General features: G+C 42.2%; 1 protein-coding gene and 1 long non-coding RNA gene across 12 annotated transcripts in view; one reads left to right on the top strand and one right to left on the bottom strand.

The window, feature by feature from the left end:
• The first annotated feature begins 416 nt into the window (after nt 1–416).
• On the top strand, nt 417–9,908 carry LOC134585518 (uncharacterized). Its single transcript, XR_010086527.1, has 3 exons — nt 417–501; nt 7,734–7,912; nt 9,352–9,908. It is a non-coding gene; the product is annotated as an uncharacterized LOC134585518 (long non-coding RNA).
• A 5,642-nt stretch (nt 9,909–15,550) lies between these two features.
• PIK3CB (phosphatidylinositol-4,5-bisphosphate 3-kinase catalytic subunit beta) overlaps nt 15,551–20,084 on the bottom strand; it is a 191,440-nt gene continuing 186,906 nt past the window's right edge. For all 11 annotated transcript variants that reach the window (XM_063442326.1, XM_063442325.1, XM_063442329.1 and 8 more), the window contains 3 exons: nt 18,509–18,654; nt 17,992–18,124; nt 15,551–17,132 (listed from right to left, as the gene is read on the bottom strand). In XM_063442326.1, coding sequence (XP_063298396.1) covers nt 16,992–17,132; nt 17,992–18,124; nt 18,509–18,654 — 420 coding nt within the window. In that variant the 3' untranslated portion in view covers nt 15,551–16,991. The remainder of the gene's footprint in view (nt 17,133–17,991; nt 18,125–18,508; nt 18,655–20,084) is intronic.

Genomic DNA, 20,084 nt, shown 5'->3' with positions numbered 1-20,084 from the left:
TGTGAGTTTAAGAGCACACACTCCTAGAGCGACTGTGCCTGCTTCCTTCTAAACAGATAAATTGCCCACATGGTTTGTGGTAATCATGGAAACAATGTTTTGTTTGTTTGGAAAACAAAACACTAAAGGAAATTGTGTTAGACTCAATAAATTGCATCCCACAGAATGTGGGCCCACGTAGGAAGTGAACTGAAGCCTATGATGGAGGACAATCTTATCAGGACCAAATACAATTACTAAATTACACATTTCGAATCTGGTGGGTAATTTGATTAAAAAGGCCATGGAGACAATTATATCTGAAAAGAAACATCCCAATAAGGAAATGAAGATGGATCAGAGGAGAAAAGATGCGTGTGCCAGAGTATTAAATAAAACCATGAGAAATCCCTGTCTTTGTCTTTATAAAGCGTTATCACAGAGGAACTTGCAGGTGGATCTTAGAAGAGAATTGGACCACTTTGCAGAACGTGAAGGACTACAGCAGTGGAACATTAAAAGGTTTGGAACTTTTGCTCACTTCGTGCCTTTCCATAATTATCATGGCTACGATGATACAAGACAATAGATGCCAACAGGTATTTCTCAAGATTCTTTTTAACTGACCCCCAGACAAATACATTATGAAAAACATGTTTTGAAATAAGCTGGAGTGACCTGCTTGTTGGCAAACCAAGGTAGGTTATTTATTTATAAAATATTTTACCAGGAAAGATACATTGAGATTTCTCTCATTTTCAAGTATGTCCTGGGTCCACAAAACATTGCATTGATACAATAGGGTACAATAAAATACAAAAACAATATTAATACACAATATATACAAAATTTAACATAGAATAGGTAGGAAATATATAATTAACCATGACAGGTGCATTCTGTTTTGAGATATGTAGAGTGGGATCTCTTAAAGGACTTTAGGCTTGGGGAAGATTTAAAAGTATGCGGGAGTTCGTTCCATAATTGCGATGCTCTGTAGGAAAAGGAGGATCGGGTCGCTTTCTTTATGTACTGAGGTAGACTAAATAAAGTGCTAGTACTGGATCGGAAGTTATAGGAGGTGGGACCAGCTGGGGAGAGCATTCTGCTCAGGTAGGGTGTGAGCTTCCCAGAAAATCTCATAAACACAAGGCTGCAAAGATGAAGGGTGCGTCTGGATTCCAGCGACAGCCAGTTTAGTTCTTTTAGCATGTCACAAAGGTGGGTTCTGTAATTACATTGTAGTGCAAATCAGCAGAACGAGTTATAAAATGTATTACGTTTATTAATGTGGGATTGTGGTGCAGGTGCATATACTACATCCCCATAATCAATGATTGGCATCAGCATTTGCTGTACAATCTTTTCCTTTACTGTAGGGCTTAGGCAGGATTTGTTTCGGTACAGGGAACCTAGTTTTGGATAAAGTTTAGATGCAAGTTTTTCTATGTGGAGGCCAAAAGATGGATTGTGGTCTAACAACATACCAAAGTATTTGAAAGAGTGGACTGCGGTCAGTGTGCTATTTGAATTTGTTTTGATGAATAGGTGGGAATTATGTAATTTATGTAATTTAGATACTGTTCCAAAGATCATTGTGACAGTTTTGTCAGTGTTTAGGAAGAGTTTGTTTTTTGCGATCCACTTTTCTACCTCTGTAAACTGGTCTTGGAGCACAGCCTCAAGCTGCGGTAGATCAGAATTGCTCGTTGTAACGGACCGTTTCACTTACAAGGGGAAAAATCCGTTTAGGTGATAATCCCCTTTTCCATAGACCAGCAGCTACTATAAGCACCAACTTCCCGAACTCCCAAAACTGCACGAATTCACCAACTCTCGAACAGCAGACACACGAACCCTGGAAGCAGCCGAACAGGAAAAGCAATACGAACAGCTTACACTCCTGGCAGTCGGCATACAGTCCCCTTTCCCCCCAAGAAAGAGACACACTCCAGCTTCAGGGTTAAACAGCAACTCATTTACTCAGGGCTACCTGCCCAGTATTTATGCAGGTCTCCCACCTGGTGGACACTCCCCTAGGGGACCAAATGGAAGACTGTAACAAAGGACAGACATAAACCAATTACAGACACACAGCAGTAAACATTCCCACAATGCATCCTGGTTTCCTCCCTTCTCCCTGGAGATAATTGTAGAGGTAATCCAATTATCTCCCAGGACAAAGACAAGACTCCATTACACATGTGGGGATCTAAATACAGTATTATGCTTTAAAATATATAAAGTCACTTTTATTCCACCCAACACAGACATGTTACATATCCCCAGATAGCTCAGGTCTGGGTGCACATTGTTAGGTGAATGGCACCCAGACTACACGAATACAGTTTAATCGCCATGGAGCCAAAGTCTTTAATCACACAAATAGGCTCCATGGTATAGCTATCTGGGTTACTACAATTCCCATAGAATTACCGAATTCCAGTGTTCGGTTAACCTTGTACGATTAGGACCCAGGCGACAGACGGCTCAGCGGTGTTCGTGCAATTAAGTGTCCGTTTATAGTTCCATAGAATCCTCGCCGAACACCGCTGGTCCTTTGCACGATTAAAATGGCCGCTACCTCGTGGTCGGCAAACGAACAAAGGCCACCCAGCGTTCATCAATTAAGCTGCGGTTAACCGCAACTTCTGGGCGGTTAATTGGCGGCACACTCCATCTCCTAGGTGGTCCCTCATACGGTAGTTTGTTCGGTAGCTGGAATCTACCGAACACCCCGGCTGAAAGGCACGAATATGCCTTTCTGCAGGTAAAATAAAGCTTTTTAAAGTCTGGTCCATAGTCCAAAGGAAGCAGGCGAGCAACCAGGCTTCTCCAGCTCATAGTGGCGAGGTTGGTTTCGCCACACTTCTCCCCTTTACCAATTAGACTAACAGGGTACCTGACCTCCTGCCGGTCAGTGCCCTGGTTAGTCCAGCAACCCACCCACAAAACACAACTATTAGTACAGCCCCCCCACAATAACTGGGTACTACACCTGAAAAAATTACAAACTTGTCCAGGTCCAGGTGTCTCACCATGACTGTGTGGGGAACAGTTAGGCTGCCTTGGTGGGTTGCTGAGGGGGCAGAGACCAGCGGTATTCTGTCCTGGTGCCAGCACTACCACGGAAGTAGTCTGGTTGGAGCCTGGTTGCTGGAGACTGACTGTCTCCCCTTTAGGTGCATAGCTCGGCTGCCGGAGGGAGAGACCGACTGTCTCCCCTTTGGATACATCGCTCTGTGGCTGGGGGACAGGACCGACCGTCCCTACCCCTTGGGCTGTAAGTACAGAGACTACGGTCCCATCTGCACAGTCGTGGGGCTTAACATCTCCCCTTGGTGGGTTAGGCTGCCGCTGGAGAGAGGGTGTAACAAGCTCCTCTCTCTGGATGGTAAACTGCCGCTGGGGAGAGGGGTTAGCAGGTTCCTCTCCCTGGCACTCTCTCTGCTGGTGGAAAGGGGAACCAGCTGTCTCCCCTTTCATTCTCTTGTCCGGCTGCTGGGGTGCGAGACTGACTGTCCCTGCTCCCTGCAGGACACACTGCCGCTGGGGAGGAAGGACTGCACCTTCGGCTCCCTGGGACACACACGGCCGCTGGGGAGGATGTACGACACCATCAGCTCCCTGGGGTACACACTGCCGCTGGGGAGGGAGGACGCTGTTCTCCTCTCCCTTCACTTCACACTGCCTTCTTGGCATATCACTTTGCCGCTGGGGGGCAGGAACAACAACCTCTGGCCCCTGTAACTCAGCCTGCCGCTGGGGAGGAAGGACTGCACCTTCGGCTCCCTGGGACACACACGGCTGCTGGGGAGGATGGACGACACCATCAGCTCCCTGGGGCACACACTGCCGCTGGGGAGGGAGGACGCTGCTCTCCTCTCCCTTCACTTCACACTGCCTTCTTGGCATATCACTTGGCTGCTGGGGGGCAGGAACAACAACCTCTGCCCCCTGTAACTCAGCCTGCCGCTGGGGAGGAAGGACTGCACCTTCGGCTCCCTTGGACACACACGGCTGCTGGGGAGGATGGACGACACCATCAGCTCCCTGGGGCACACATTGCCGCTGGGGAGGGAGGACGCTGCTCTCCTCTCCCTTCCCTTCACACTGCCTTCTTGGCATATCACTTTGCTGCTGGGGGGCAGGAACAACAACCTCTGCCCCCTGTAACTCAGCCTGCCGCTGGGGAGGAAGGACTGCACCTTCGGCTCCCTTGGACACACACGGCTGCTGGGGAGGATGGACGACACCATCAGCTCCCTGGGGCACACATTGCCGCTGGGGAGGGAGGACGCTGCTCTCCTCTCCCTTCACTTCACACTGCCTTCTTGGCATATCACTTTGCTGCTGGGGGGCAGGAACAACAACCTCTGCCCCCTGTTACTCAGCCTGCCGCTGGGGAGGAAGGACTGCACCTTCGGCTCCCTGGGACACACACGGCTGCTGGGGAGGATGGACGACACCATCAGCTCCCTGGGCCACACATTGCCGCTGGGGAGGGAGGTCTGCAAACCCCCTGGCCCGCTCTGATTCCCACGGCAAGTACTCTCGCACTGCTTTCTTCACACGCTGTATTAGATCCTCTGAGAGGTTGGGTCCGCATAAAGCCAGTACCGCGGTGACCTCTCTGTCATACGCCTCTTGAGTGTAGCTGGGTGCCATGCTTGCTCTGCTGCAGTTGGTTCCTTGTAGATAGGGGCGCTGTACGGGTACTGGCGTTGCCCTCACTTTGTAATCCAGGAATGGTGTTGTCTGTAGCTGTCCCTCTGGTTGTAGGAACGATCCCGCCGCTTGCCACCAATTGTAACGGACCGTTTCACTTACAAGGGGAAAAATCCGTTTAGGCGATAATCCCCTTTTCCATAGACCAGCAGCTACTATAAGCACCAACTTCCCGAACTCCCAAAACTGCACGAATTCACCAACTCTCGAACAGCAGACACACGAACCCTGGAAGCAGCCGAACAGGAAAAGCAATACGAACAGCTTACACTCCTGGCAGTCGGCATACAGTCCCCTTTCCCCCCAAGAAAGAGACACACTCCAGCTTCAGGGTTAAACAGCAACTCATTTACTCAGGGCTACCTGCCCAGTATTTATGCAGGTCTCCCACCTGGTGGACACTCCCCTAGGGGACCAAATGGAAGACTGTAACAAAGGACAGACATAAACCAATTACAGACACACAGCAGTAAACATTCCCACAATGCATCCTGGTTTCCTCCCTTCTGCCCTGGAGATAATTGTAGAGGTAATCCAATTATCTCCCAGGACAAAGACAAGACTCCATTACACATGTGGGGATCTAAATACAGTATTATGCTTTAAAATATATAAAGTCACTTTTATTCCACCCAACACAGACATGTTACATATCCCCAGATAGCTCAGGTCTGGGTGCACATTGTTAGGTGAATGGCACCCAGACTACACGAATACAGTTTAATCGCCATGGAGCCAAAGTCTTTAATCACACAAATAGGCTCCATGGTATAGCTATCTGGGTTACTACAATTCCCATAGAATTACCGAATTCCAGTGTTCGGTTAACCTTGTACGATTAGGACCCAGGCGACAGACGGCTCAGCGGTGTTCGTGCAATTAAGTGTCCGTTTATAGTTCCATAGAATCCTCGCCGAACACCGCTGGTCCTTTGCACGATTAAAATGGCCGCTACCTCGTGGTCGGCAAACGAACAAAGGCCACCCAGCGTTCATCAATTAAGCTGCGGTTAACCGCAGCTTCTGGGCGGTTAATTGACGGCACACTCCATCTCCTAGGTGGTCCCTCATACGGTAGTTTGTTCGGTAGCTGGAATCTACCGAACACCCCGGCTGAAAGGCACGAATATGCCTTTCTGCAGGTAAAATAAAGCTTTTTAAAGTCTGGTCCATAGTCCAAAGGAAGCAGGCGAGCAACCAGGCTTCTCCAGCTCATAGTGGCGAGGTTGGTTTCGCCACACTCGTGTCATCTGCGTACATGTGTACATTTGAGGATTTGCAGACATTAGGCAGATCATTTATACATAATGTGAATAGTAGGAGACCGAGAATGGAAGCTTAGGGAACACCACACGTGACTGGGAGAGGGAGGGAGTCGATGTCAAAAGTGGACACATATTGCGAGCGATCCGATACATATGATCGAAACCAGGTTAGCAGACAATCATCAATTGTTCCATGCCAGTTTGGATGTCATTGCAAACTTTTAAGAGGGCAGTTGTAGCTGAGTGATTTGGACAGAAAACCCGATTGATCAGGGGTCAGATAGTTTGATTGTTGGTAATACTCACATAGTTGCGTATGGACACATTTTTCTAAGATTTATGACAATACCAGGAGCGATGATATTGGGCGATAGTTAGAAACCAAAGTAGTGTCACCGCTTTTATGGATAGGCACTACTCTCGCAGTGTTCCAAAGTTTGGGTATGTATCCAGACACCAAGGATTTGTTAATTAGGGCTGTGATAGGTTTAGCAGTTGCCGGCAAACTGAGCTTCAACAGCATTGCTGGGATTTTATCAGGTCCAGACTGGTTTTTCATTTTTAGATTATTAAGGTGTTTAATGACACTAATAGGTACAGGTCTAAAAATGTAACTTGTCTATATTGGGTGTTTGCAAATTTAGTGGGGCCTGATCCACATTTGTAGTTTCAGGATGTGTGTCATTTATTAGCTTGGCAATCAGGGTAGTGGAGCATCTGACACAATAATTGTTAAAGGCATTTGCTACATCTAAGGGAAGTTGCAGGGTTTGGTTATCCACTTTGACAGTGGAGGGTTGGGAGTTATACAGGTGGCTAGCCATTCAACTGAGAGGAGGTGATAGTAATAACAGTTTCATGTTTACCAATAAAATTAATAGTGGCAGGCACTATTGTCACATTTAAAAAGAGGGCATTTTTTTAGACCGGTTATGTAAAATAAAACAAATAATTACGCAGTCATTTAATCTGTGGGTTTTTTTTTTGGCCAACAGAGAAGCAAGATTTCGGTAATCCCCATTGCCTTTTCAAGCTAGGCTTATTTATAGTTTGTTTTATTATCTTAGTACAATCTTCATATTAATCTCATAATTATTTTTATTTGTGTATATTCATTTAAAATTGGGTGCTTTTTCAGTCTGCAACCCTTTGCCAGGTGATTTGCAAAGCAAACAGTTGCAAAAGAGTAAGGATTGGGTCACATTACTGACAATTAGGTGATTTGAATCTGAAAATTAATGAAACAGTATATTATAACACAAAGCTTATATTAAGATATATATATATATATATATATATATATATATATGGAAATGTTCCTTTAAATAATGTGCCAAGTGTTGTTACACTCTATAGCCTCATTCAACAAATGCATACTGCTAACAGTATTATTATATGACAGTATAAAAGGTATGGCAACTTCTTTGTCATTAATTTGTTTTGTGTGTGTGTGTGTGTATATGTGTGTGTGTGTGTGTGTATATATATATATAAAAATGTCATAGTTCATAAATGCAGTTGATAGAAGTTGGAGAGATGTTATTTTCTGTAATATCTTTTTCATTTATAGTGTATGGGTAAGTGTATGGGGTACCCAGCCTTATCTCTATAGCTTCTGGATCACACAGTCCTTAAATATCAGTCTGACGAAGAATTGTAGAACATGAAAGTACCCCATTATCGAGCACGTGCATTCTGTGTCTAGATACATTTGATGTTTTGTTGAATTTTTTTTTTATGTGTTTTTGTTTTCATATTGCAGAAGTTACGCCTTGTCTGAGTGTCGCTGAGCCTGGATATGAGCTGGCATAAGAAATCATTAGAGAGGGACAAAGAGGCAGCATTCACGGGAGAGAAAGGAACTCGAAATAAGAAACAGAGGATCATCAGGAAGAAGATATCATCCCTTGCCCTGCTCTGTGGATCATTAAAAACACAAAAGTAATAACCTTTAAGCATTAGAATTTACCTACTGCAATTCTGCTCCTACCATGGAGGGACCATTAATTATACCCACCCAGTGCCCAGTACCCTGAACCCTTGCCGTGGTAAAGGGGTAAGCAAATTTTGGCTTTCTGTGAGTGCAATTTCTTACTTGGGGCGTAAAATAACCATGTTCACTATGACAATAATGTGCTCGTAGCCCTCCACTGGATTTGTGTCCAAATGTCTGTTCTGGTGGCCCCATTATGGTGTGACCCTCAGATATCTGTGTGGTTACAGAGTAACAGAAGGCTAGAAAATTAAACAAAAACTGGATTCCACATACAGAAGAATAGAAATCCTGGTGGAAGTAGTCTTCATTTATTTTGAGTGGTGGATTGGAGTCAATCTAGACATCGGTTTGGCTATATTTTACAGTTATTGGCCTATTTAATTACCAATGTTGTGCGCATGCTCAATTTTGGGATATATTTTGCAAGACGAATTGCAACACTGTTTCTTCTCTGTCTGACCTCCCTTATTCTGAAATATGTTTTGTTGGTTCCGGTACCGGAGTCCCTAAAATAAGATTTAATGTGTGGGAATAAAGGAATTCCATTTTTGGAGAAGATCAGCATTTTACATTTAGCTGACCCCTTTAGATGGCCAATTCCTCCTCAAAGTCATCATTGCTTTATAATAAAGATGCACAATAGTAAATAAAGTAAAAAATACATCAGGAAAGTAAAAAATATAATAAAACTACTGGTAATGTTAACTGCAGTCTTTCAGTAAGTACGTACTTGTATTAAAGGAATGACTTTAACAGTATTTTATTTTGTAACAAGCCTGTTATTATTCCTTTAAACCAAGCACTGCTACTTGAATCCACCAGGTGTTAGGCGAATGCAGTACTTACCTTATAGGAGGTGCTCTGAAATACAAAGTAAGTCTAATAATGATTTAGCCAAATTGTTGGAGGAAGGTCTTGCTCATTATATCATACACTAATTGCTGATTATAATGTGACGAATGGTCTGTAATCAAAGAAAAACACATCCCTGTTTGAAAAGTAGCACATATATATACACTTTACGTATACTATGTGAGCAGGAAGAACATCCTTCTTCCTATCCATGTTGTTATATGCAGTTATATAGCACCAACGCATTCCGAGCACTTTATAATTCTAGATAGGGACATTTGAAGGTGAAGATGTGCATGCTTAAATGAGCTTGCAGGCTATAAGGATTTGAGGTAGGTGGATATATATATTCTTAGGTGTCTTGCCCAAAGATACTTATTGCTAAGGTGGTCTAACTGGGATTCAAACATGGGGTTCCTGGTATTTTGCCACAGCTGCAACAGCAATAATAATTACAATATATTTTATCATTGCCTGTTTAGATTTAATGGTGGGATGTGAACGCTTTTCAAACATGACATTTTATCCGCAGCCTGAAGAAGCAGATACCAGAGGAGAAAGCCAAACCTCCGAGGCGAATTGGGCCAAAAGAACCCAAGACGACCCATGAAGAATCATGTTGTGGCCGGATGGAGCACCCTAGAACAATGTGCCCTAAATGTGAGATAGTTAGCTGTCGAAAATGTGACACTCTACACGCCCACTCCCTGTTTGTGGCTCACAGTCTATTAGATCATTATGATGTTTGAGAGTGCTCAGACATAACTTGAAAATACAAATTGTAATGACTATTTCATAGTTGATAAAAGTTACATAATAACGGTTTAATTAATCCTTCCTTACGGAGACCAAACCTAAAGTTACACAATTATAACACTGCAGAAAAACTAACCAATAAATGACATTTACCTGCAAATTAAAACAATCTATAAAATGAAAGATTGCTAGTTTACACAATCCAACAGTCAGTTAATGTCTGTATTGTGTTTTAAGTTTTTTAAAAATTGTAATTCATGTATATTGAAAATATGTGCATCATAGCATAAGGCAACACACGTGTTGCAAAACCAGAAATGGTAAGATTACAGTAAAAAAAAGCCCATCATCATGACGACAAGTACCAGTTTTTGGGGGGTAAAATTTGATCAAAATAAATAAATAATGGGAGATAAGAAAGCTATACCTAACGACCTGCGAACACGTTGTATACCCATTTTAAGGACAATGTTAACAACAAATGAGAATCTGAAATACTGTACAAATATCCTGTATGTATTGTAAAGCAATTTAACTCTGTATGTACCTTATAAACTACAAAAAAAAATAAAAAAATAATGCACTTAAAAATAAAATAAAAAATTAAATACTAATAATAGATTACTTGTACGGCTAACGGAATCCCTCCCCTTTGCACACACCCTTTATATGCCTACCCAGCAATTTCCTGCTAATGGCTGAAAGAGCATCAAGGTAAATGCACAGACAGTTACTTATATATAATGATTCTTAAACATAGCACTTTAGAGGTTGGTGGATCGTATTGTCGATTATGCTATAACAGCAAAGGCCACACAAATCCAGTGCACAAACAGTGGCTAGCCATGGCAGTGCGGATGTTTGCTACCCAAAAATGTGCATTATACTCAACCAGTCTAAGGGTAATAGTTGGAAACTGAAAGAGGAATCGCATGTTTTTGAATTGAATGTTGGTTGTTATGTGACGGAATGTGTGAATGTGACAGGCCAAGTGAGCGAGCAGGACTAGGAGCTGAGGCAGGCAAATGATATATCCTGGATTTATGTGGCTGGGTGTAAATTGGGAATTGAAGTGGGAGTATGCAATGGGGTGTGTGCATATTAATGAAAAGTAAGGGAATTGGGTTATATGTACTGGTGGGTGCAGCGGTGATGACAGGGAGATACGTGGCAGGTATGTGGGTGTTACATAGTTACATTGGCTGAAAAGAGACACGTGCCCATCAATTTCAGTCTTTCTCATATCTGTTTTTGTTGTTGACGTGTTTGAAGCACTTCCAATTTTACAACAAACCAGGAATAAATTCCTTATTGACCCCAGAATGGCAGTCTCTCCTTGGATCAAGAAGCTATTACCCCACGAACTAAAAATTATATCCCCGAATATTATGTTTTTGCAATTATTCATCCAGTTGCTGTTTATACATCTGTACAAATTCTGATAAAAACACTTCTTTGGGCAGAGAATTCCACATCTTTATTGTTCTTATTGTAAAAAATCCTTTCCTTTGCCTTAGACTAAATCTCCTTTCTTCCAGTCTAAATGTGTGACCTTGTGTTAATGAAAGGGAGGTATGCAACAAAAAATGCTTGGGGTTAGTGACTGTTAGGTAAGCTGGGGAACATATGACAGTGTGTGTAGGGATAATGACCGTGATGTTAATTAAGTGATATCTTACAGGCTGTAGGGGTCAATGACTGGGAAGTGAATTGTGAGTTATGACAGAAACAGTGTAAATTAATCTAACCATCCTAGTCTCAATATTCATGTGAGTTGTACCATGAGTTGGCACTTAAAGAGATACTCCATGCACCATGATCACTTCATTGAATTTGTCATGTTTTCTGGAGTCTGTAGGTACAGTATTTCGCTTTGAAATGCTGCAGAGATTAACCCATTAGCTGCCAGAGGTGTACATCTAGCTCTGGCAGAATCTTTGGAAGCCCAGAGCAAAGTTCTGTGCAAACGTTGCATGCTGGCATCAGACAGCCAATGTAGATATGGCCTCGCTCCCTCCATACCACTCCTGACGCATTGTTTCATTAAATGAAATTAACTTTTAAAGAATAGGATGTCCTTTAAGGGCATGTTGTTCAGCTGATCAGTAGTGAAGTGTACACATTTTTAAATACACTGCTCAAAAAAATTAAAGGGAACACTTCAACAACACAATGTAACTCCAAGTCAGTCACACTTCTGTGAAATCAAACTGTCCACTTAGGAAGCAACACTGAGTGACAATCAATTTCACATGCTGTTGTGCAAATGGGATAGACAACAGGTGGAAATTATAGGCAATTAGCAAGACACCCCCCAATAAAGGAGTGGTTCTGCAGGTGGTGACCACAGACCACTTCTCAATTCCTATGCTTCCTGGCTGATGGTTTGGTCACTTTTGAATGCTGTCGGTGCTTTCACTCTAGTGGTAGCATGAGACGGTGTCTACAACCCACACAAGTGGCTCAGGAAGTGCAGCTCATCCAGGATGGCACATCAATGCGAGTTGTGGCAAGTAGGTTTGCTGTTTCTGTCAGCGTAGTGTCCAGAGCATGGAGGCGCTACCAGGAGACAGGCCAGTACATCAGGAGACGTGGAGGAGGCCGTAGGAGGGCAACAACCCAGCAGCAGGACCGCTACCTCCGCCTTTGTGCAAGGAGGAACAGGAGGAGCACTGCCAGAGCCCTGCAAAATGGCCTCCAGCAGGCCACAAATGTGCATGTGTCTGCTCAAACGGTCAGAAACAGACTCCATGAGGGTGGTATGAGGGCCCGACGTTCACAGGTGGGGGTTGTGCTTACAGCCCAACACCGTGCAGGATGTTTGGCATTTGCCAGAGAACACCAAGATTGACAAATTTGCCACTGGCACCCTGTGCTCTTCACAGATGAAAGCAGGTTCACACTGAGCACATGTCACAGGTGTCACAGAGTCTGGAGACGCCGTGGAGAACGTTCTGCTGCCTGCAACATCCTCCAGCATGACCGGTTTGGCAGTGGGTCAGTAATGGTGTGGGGTGGCATTTCTTTGGGGGGCCGCACAGCCCTCCATGTGCTCGCCAGAGGTAGCCTGACTGCCATTAGGTACCGAGATGAGATCCTCAGACCCCTTGTGAGACAATATGCTGGTGTGGTTGGCCCTGGGTTCCTCCTAATGCAAGACAATGCTAGACATCATGTGGCTGGAGTGTGTCAGCAGTTCCTGCAAGATGAAGGCATTGATATATTTTTTTTTTATCCACAATAATCTATGTGCTGTTGTTATTACCAATGCCTAATGGCTCCTTTTTTACCAACAAACTTAGAAACAAGCCCACTATATGTCGTAAAAAAAAAAAAATTATTATGAACAATAAATTGGTCCCTCATTTCCAAGTGAGTTGACATTCAAACTATGACCATAATGTTTTAACATGTGCCTCTGTTGGTGCATTAACCTAATTATTATTTTATTATTTATACAGCGACAGCAAATTCCGTAGCTCTGTACAATGGGTGGACTAACAGACACGTAATTGTAACCAGACAAATTGACTCACAGGAACAGAGAGGTTGAGGGCCATGCTCAATGAGCTTACATGCTAGAGGGAGTGGGGTATAGTGACACAAAGGGTATAAGTAGGGGTAATGAAACAGGTTGCTAGAAAACTATTCACTGGGAATTTGGGTTATTTTTGACAGTAGCAGGAGAGAAGTCATGGGAGGAGGGGGGGATGAAAACCCACTAACTGAAGAAGTGATATTTCAAAGATATTTTGAAGGAGTGGAGACTGGGTGAAAGTCTATTGGAGAAGGGAAGGGAGTACCACAGAAAAGGTGCAGCCCTGGAGAAGTCTTGGAGGTAAGCATCAGAGGTGGGAGTACGGACAGAGGATAGACGTAGGTTTTCGGCAGAGCGCAGGGGCCTTGACGGGATGTACTTGTGTATTAGGGAGGAGAGGTAGATTGGAGCAGTATTATGTAAGCAAGCACCAGAATCTTAAATTGAGCCCTATATCTAACTGGAAGCCAATGTAGGGACTAAAAGAGGGGGAAGGCGTGGGAGGTAAGGGCGGACAAAAAAATTAGCCTTGTCCCTCCATTCATTATACATTGCAACGGTGTTATCTGGGAACACGTAAGACCACTGAGAAGGGGATTGCAGTAGTCAAGGCGAGAAAGAACGGCATGGACCAGCACCTTAGCTGCGTCTGGTGTTTAATAGGGGCTGGTGCGAGCTATGTTTTTGAGATGAAAACGGCAGGATTTGGCAATCGACTGGACGTAAGGGTTGAAGGAGAGGTCGGAGTCAAAGAGAACACCTAGGAAGCGAGCCTGCGAGGTAGAGGTGATGGAGGCGCCATTGACTTGGAGGGAGACAGACATAGGAGTGGCAACACTTGAGGGAGGAAAGACCAGAAGTTCTGTTTTGGAAAGGTTGAGTAATTGGTCCATCCTGATAGAAATCGCAGAGAGGCAGTAAGAGACACGAGTCAAGATGGGTGGAGAGAGATCAGGACAGGACAGGCAGATGTGTGTCATCTGTAAATAAATGATAATGCAAGCCAAAGGAGCTGATGAGTTTACCAAGGGAGGCAGTATAGATAGAGAACAGTAGGGGACCAAGAACAGAACCTTGGGGAACGCCAACACAGAGGGATTGGGGAGACGAGGCAGAGAAAGAAACACTGAAAAAGCGCTGGGAGAGGTAGGAGGAGCACGAAGAGAGCAGTAACCCGTAGACCGAGATTACGGAGAATGAGAAAAAGCTCTTGAGGATCAACAGTGTCAAAGGCAGTTGAAAGATCAAGGAGAATTAGGATAGAGTAATGGCCGAGATTTAGCAGCGATTAAATTGTTGGATAGTTTGGTCACAGCTGTTTCAACAGAGTGATGAGCGCGGAATCCAGACTGAAGCGGGTCAAGCAGAGAGTTGGATTCAATAAAGTCGGTCAATCTCGCATACACAACTCTCTCAAGGATCTTGGAGGCAAATGGCAGTAGCAGGATAGGGAATTAGGGTCAAGGTTGGGCTTTTTCAGAATCGGCGTTATGGTTGCATGCTTGAAGGGTGAAGGAAATGTGCCAGAGGAAAGGGAGAGATTGAACATTTTAGTGAGAGGAAGAGCAAGAGAGGGAGACAAAGTGCGGATGAGATATGAGGGAATAGGTGGTGGGGCGGGAGGACCGGAGCAGAGAAGAAACCTCTTCCGTTGTAGTAGGTGCGAATGAGCATATTACAGCATAGGGAGTGGGGTTGGGTGATGTATTGGAAGGGAAGGGAGAGAGGTTAGAGATCTCTTCGCTGATTGTAGAAATTGAGTTGCAAAGTTTGAGGCGGACAGGGTGGTTAGAGGAGAGGTAAAAATAGGGTAAAGGAGAGCATTAAAAGTATGAAATAGAGGTGGTACAGAGATTGGTGAAGATGAGGTCAATAGTATTCCTGCTGTATGAGTTGCTGAAGTAGACCACTGTGTGAGGCCAAAGGAGGAGGTTACAGAGAGCAGACAGGAGGCATCAGGACAGTTGAGGTTGTTGATTGGGATGTTAAAGTCCCAAAGTATGAGGGAAGGAGTGCCAGAGGATAGAAAGTGGGGTAGCCAGGAAGAAAAGTGTTCAATGAATAGCCTAGGATGACCATTGGGGCGATAGATCATGGCAGTTCTTAAAGGAGTGGGCTTAACTATGCGGACAGTGTGAACTTCAAAGGAAGTAAAGGATAGGCCTAATGAGCCCTCTCATCTGGTATACATACTAAAAAAGATTTAAAACTTTTTAATAAAGAAATAGATTTTAATTAAAACAAAATCTTTACTTTCTAGCTTGTAAAAGGCTACATGGTATTTTATATATTTTTCTGTACAGATCCAGTTTAGACTATTATGTAAACAGATAGGAAATACTATAGCAACAAAAAAGCTGGTTCACACTTTCCCAACTTCCCCATGCACTCTTATATTAAAAAAATAAATAAAAAAAATATAGCTTAGACACAGTAAGAATGTTGTTTAGGTTTATTAAGTCCAATTTGGAATGACGTTTGTCTCTATACAGTGTAAAATCATTTCTATTACATTCTCATTAGAGGAGTCGTTTAGTCCTCTGTGCTTTGTACAGATTTGTAGAAATCCAGTGTAAGACATAAAGTGTGCATCAGAAGACGAACCAGTAGTTAAAATGCAATACCTGTAAGATACAGGTAGAGAACAGTCTTTCAGCCTCTGCTGCAAGTTCCATCATATTTAAACAGCAAGAAAGGTCTTTCAAAGAAAATGTCCCAGAAAACACTCACATTCCAAAGTCTTAATAAATACAAAAAAAATGTGGTGAGACTGGCAAATCATGATAAAAATATTCTTCTCACGTTCATATGTAATTTTTTTTTTTTTTTTTAATTTTTTTGTTTAAAAAAAGGGAGTTGGGGAATAAATAGAACTTTCTTTATTTCTATCATATTTTCTTCCACGTATCCTGTAGATCTTTTTTTGAAATTGGTCACAAATGAAATCGACAGTTGTACACATCCACTGATTGGCAGCTCAACAGGAACTCCACGGCTACATTGCACATGATCACGAACGTTCGTGGATTATTTAATTCTTCCCAAAATTCCCATAAAGTAAATTGAATTTAACTTCTTCTTAAGGCAGCTGAGATGAGCGACAAGGTCCAGGCCTGCCTACAAGAAGTAAGCAATTACAGCAATGCATCATACTGCTTGGTTAACGTGGCCTCTCTTTCTGTAAGAGGTTTATCGTGCCATAATCCCTACGTGGAAGACTTGGTTAACTATAAAGATAACCTAGGAGTGTGCAGAGGAGCATCTCACAATTCTTACACTCCAGACTTCCATAATATCAAGAATTAAGTCTATTTATTTTAGTGGCAGTGGCAAATATTACTTTGGGAACTTGGGGAGTATATTCTAGTTAAGACACATAACTCTCATTACTTGGAAGCTCTGAGTAATTCAGTATGGCTCCATTCACACACACACACACACAAAAAAAAACCCATTAAATGAAAGGCTCAGGTGAGATATTCGAGAACGTGTGCAAAACCAAAGCATTTCCAAGGGCAATGAGAGTTTTTATTTTTTCCCGGTTTTCAGTTCTCAGTTGTAGCCTGGCCACTGACACATCCCTTTTTCTCGTCTCTGTGCGCTAGGACGAATGTAAAGCCATCACAGAAAGTTTGAGTCTATGGATGGCAGCAGTGTCCTTGTATTGTGCAAAATCTGTTGTGCCTGGGCCTTCTCTTACAGGTTTCCTTGCTCTTGAACATCAGTGAAGTAGCTCACACAGGGGACCCAGCTATAGCTGTCCCCACACTTGCAGACTCCGTATTTATGGTGGCATGTGTTCTGTCAAGTCATCAAGTGTCTGATCTGCTATCAAAGTGCCAGTAATTTGTGATAACACCTAGGGCTGAAGGATGACCTTAGGACTTGTTGTAATCCTTTCTCACAGTGTGTGCCATCCAGTTAACTTTGGTTGTCCAGCTCTCTTTCAAAGCCTCGTCAAACTTCTGTCTGAATTGTTTAAGTGCTTCATCATCAGTCTTACCGAGAGCGAGAGAATCCTGAAGGGGACAAAGAAAGAATGCTTTCATACATCGAAAATTAAAAAGAAAGCTTCCAGATTGACCAATGATTTACAGAATATAGGTCATATTTGAGCTTTTACTATTTTAAGCAAGTAATATACAAATATATTGAATACTTTGAAACACTTTCTTCAAGTTGACACTTTGCCTCCCAATTAACATTGTGGTATTTTCAGGGCATTTCCTAATATAATTTGTCACAACAGAGGAAGTGCATCAACCAGAGTGTAAAACTTTAACACCAGCGTTCACCCAATCAGTACTCAAGGACCATCTGGTGAAGATTATTTGATACTATTCTATTGCGCTCCCATAGGAGTACGCACACAGCTTAGCAGACAGATAGCAGTTCTTAAGGATTTTGGAAATTCACCATCTTACACAATATCGATTGTACAATAGTGCTATATTAGTAGTTTGAGCAATACATTTGGTGGGTGTTTTTTTTCTACTGAAAAATATAATTAATACCGTTTATAATTAACTTAAAAAATAGCTGATGCATCATTGCCACGCATTACATTGCACTGGAAGGAAAGCACGACGTTCCTTCAAGAAACGCTAGCAGAGCCTGCCTCATGCCTTCTAAATAGGGATCCAATACTATGCCCAATGATTTCTTTAGAATAACACAATACTTTTTTTTTTTTTGCTTTTGCAAAAAATAATTTTGATATTGCATGTCCAATTGCTTTGGTCGAGAGTAGTAAGAATAGTGTGTCCCATTTTTTCTCCAAGAGAATCTACCACCAAGACTGATCTGGTGTTGTATGATATAGGATGACGGGAGTAGCAAACTGCACAATGAGTAGAAAATAGCTTACTGGCACATTACCTTGACATACTGGATGTCCTTAACTGAACTCAGTTCCGGGAGTCCAGCTGTCAGCATCAGTGCAAAGAGAGTGATAATGAGATTCCCATTCCTGCGAAGTATCAGATATGCATCCTCACAATACTGTCGGAACCTTTATAGCCAAAGACACAAACATCAGAAAGAGAACAGCAAGCATACTGTCCCACCATATCAAACACAAACGTGATTTAAAAAAAAATAAAAAAAAAAAATGTGCTAATTAATTATGTTATGGAGAGAAAGACAATTTAAGACAATTTAAAGATTTGAAGATATCTTCAGAAACCTCACAGAGGAAGGGTAACAGATACATCAAGAACAGTTGTAATGGTCTCGTAATGATAAGCAAGGCTATTGAAAAAAAAGTGGTGGCCACTAATTCTTATTTTTTTTTACAATCTTTATTAGATTTTTTTTCCATAGTGTTGTGATTAGGGGTGGCCATTAATTCTATCCCTGCCTGAAACCATGTGAGTTTTGGTAGTAGAGAACCCACCTGCCAAATTTCTCTGTGTTTCCGGTTTTCCCCTGTTGGATAACATGGATGAAGTCATAAGTCAAAATGAAAGGACCTCGCTCCCTCTTAATTTTAAATTTGGACTTGAAGTTCCCCAGAATGTGTCCAAAGTCAATGTGGAAAAGCTGGAAGGGAAAGACAAAATGGTGTTAGCCTAGAACATTACTGTTATGCAGGTATGAACAAATATGGTCAGGGTTATTCACTCATTTCAGAATTTCAAATTAAAGACAAATAATTGTGAATTATTATTCACCAGGTCAGTTATGCTTTCAGTTCTAGATCAACTATTTTGGTCTAAACATTTTAATTCACTTAGAATTCTCAAAAAGCCTTACTTTAGTAAATGGGCCTGTATGTATAAATTACCAGTAATATCTAAAATAATGATATTGCTTTTTGAAGCTATGAACATCTTTACCCAACGGAGAAAGGTATGCTGTTAAAAAGGACTGGGTATGAATTACTGTATAAAGTCTTTATAGAATGTTTGTTATTTGAGCTGAGGATACAAACCAACACGTATACATCCATTAATACAATGTAAAGCCTATTTGTTTAAGATTACATTTTTTTCAAGCACATTTACCAACTTAATTCAGTTCAGTATATAGCCTAAAGTCACACCATAAAGACATGTGCTGTGATCAAATTACACTATCTGAAAGGGTCATGCTCTATTATATATATAACCACATAATACATCGCAAGAAAAACAATAATATTCATAGTATGTGGGAAGTGGGAACTATCATGTTCCTGTACAGCATGGCTTAACCCCTTAGTGACCAGACAGTTTTTCAATGTTCTTACAGTTTGGGGCCAGGGCTGTTTTTACATTTCTGCGCTGTTTGTGTTTAGCTGTCATTTTCCTCTTACTCATTTACTGTACCCACACATATATACCGTTTTTCTCGCCACTAAATGGTCTTTCTAAGGATACAATTATGATCATATCATATAATTTACTATAAATTGTTTTATAAAATATGATTTTTTATTTTTTTTTAAAACACACTTTTTCTAAATTTGACCCCCAAAATCTGTTTCACATCTACAACCGCCAAGAGACATTCGTGCTAAATAGTTTCTAAATTTTGTCCTAAGTTCAGAAATACCTTTGCTATTTCCAAACCAATTTTGTTTTTTCAAAATTAACGAAAGTTACATTGTAACACTAATATCTGTCAGGAATCCCTGAATAACCCTTCACATGTATATACTTTAAAAAGAAGACAACCTAAAGTATTAAACTTGGGGTAATGTGGTGGTCATTTTTCAATTTTCATTTTTACACACACATTAGTGTGTGATTTAGGGGAGCCTGTTGTTGGTTATTGCAAGACAACACTCCAGGTTGTTTTCTGCAAGGCCTCCTGAGTACCCTCATGCCCCCATGCATAGGTTGAACTGGCGCAGTAAATGTAAAAAACAAACAAACTCACGAACAGTAAATGTAAACAAGAAACAAACAAAAAAGTGAACGGTAAACGTAAAAAGTTTTTTAAAAGCGGCCCAGTGTGCGATATCGCTTGAAGCAGCCCCCAATGCAGAG

The sequence above is a fragment of the Pelobates fuscus genome, chromosome 2 (assembly GCF_036172605.1).
Source record: "Pelobates fuscus isolate aPelFus1 chromosome 2, aPelFus1.pri, whole genome shotgun sequence".
NCBI classification, from domain to species: Eukaryota; Metazoa; Chordata; class Amphibia; order Anura; family Pelobatidae; genus Pelobates; species Pelobates fuscus.
Note: the sequence above shows the minus strand (reverse complement) of the source record. Positions and strands in the feature narration are given on the sequence as shown.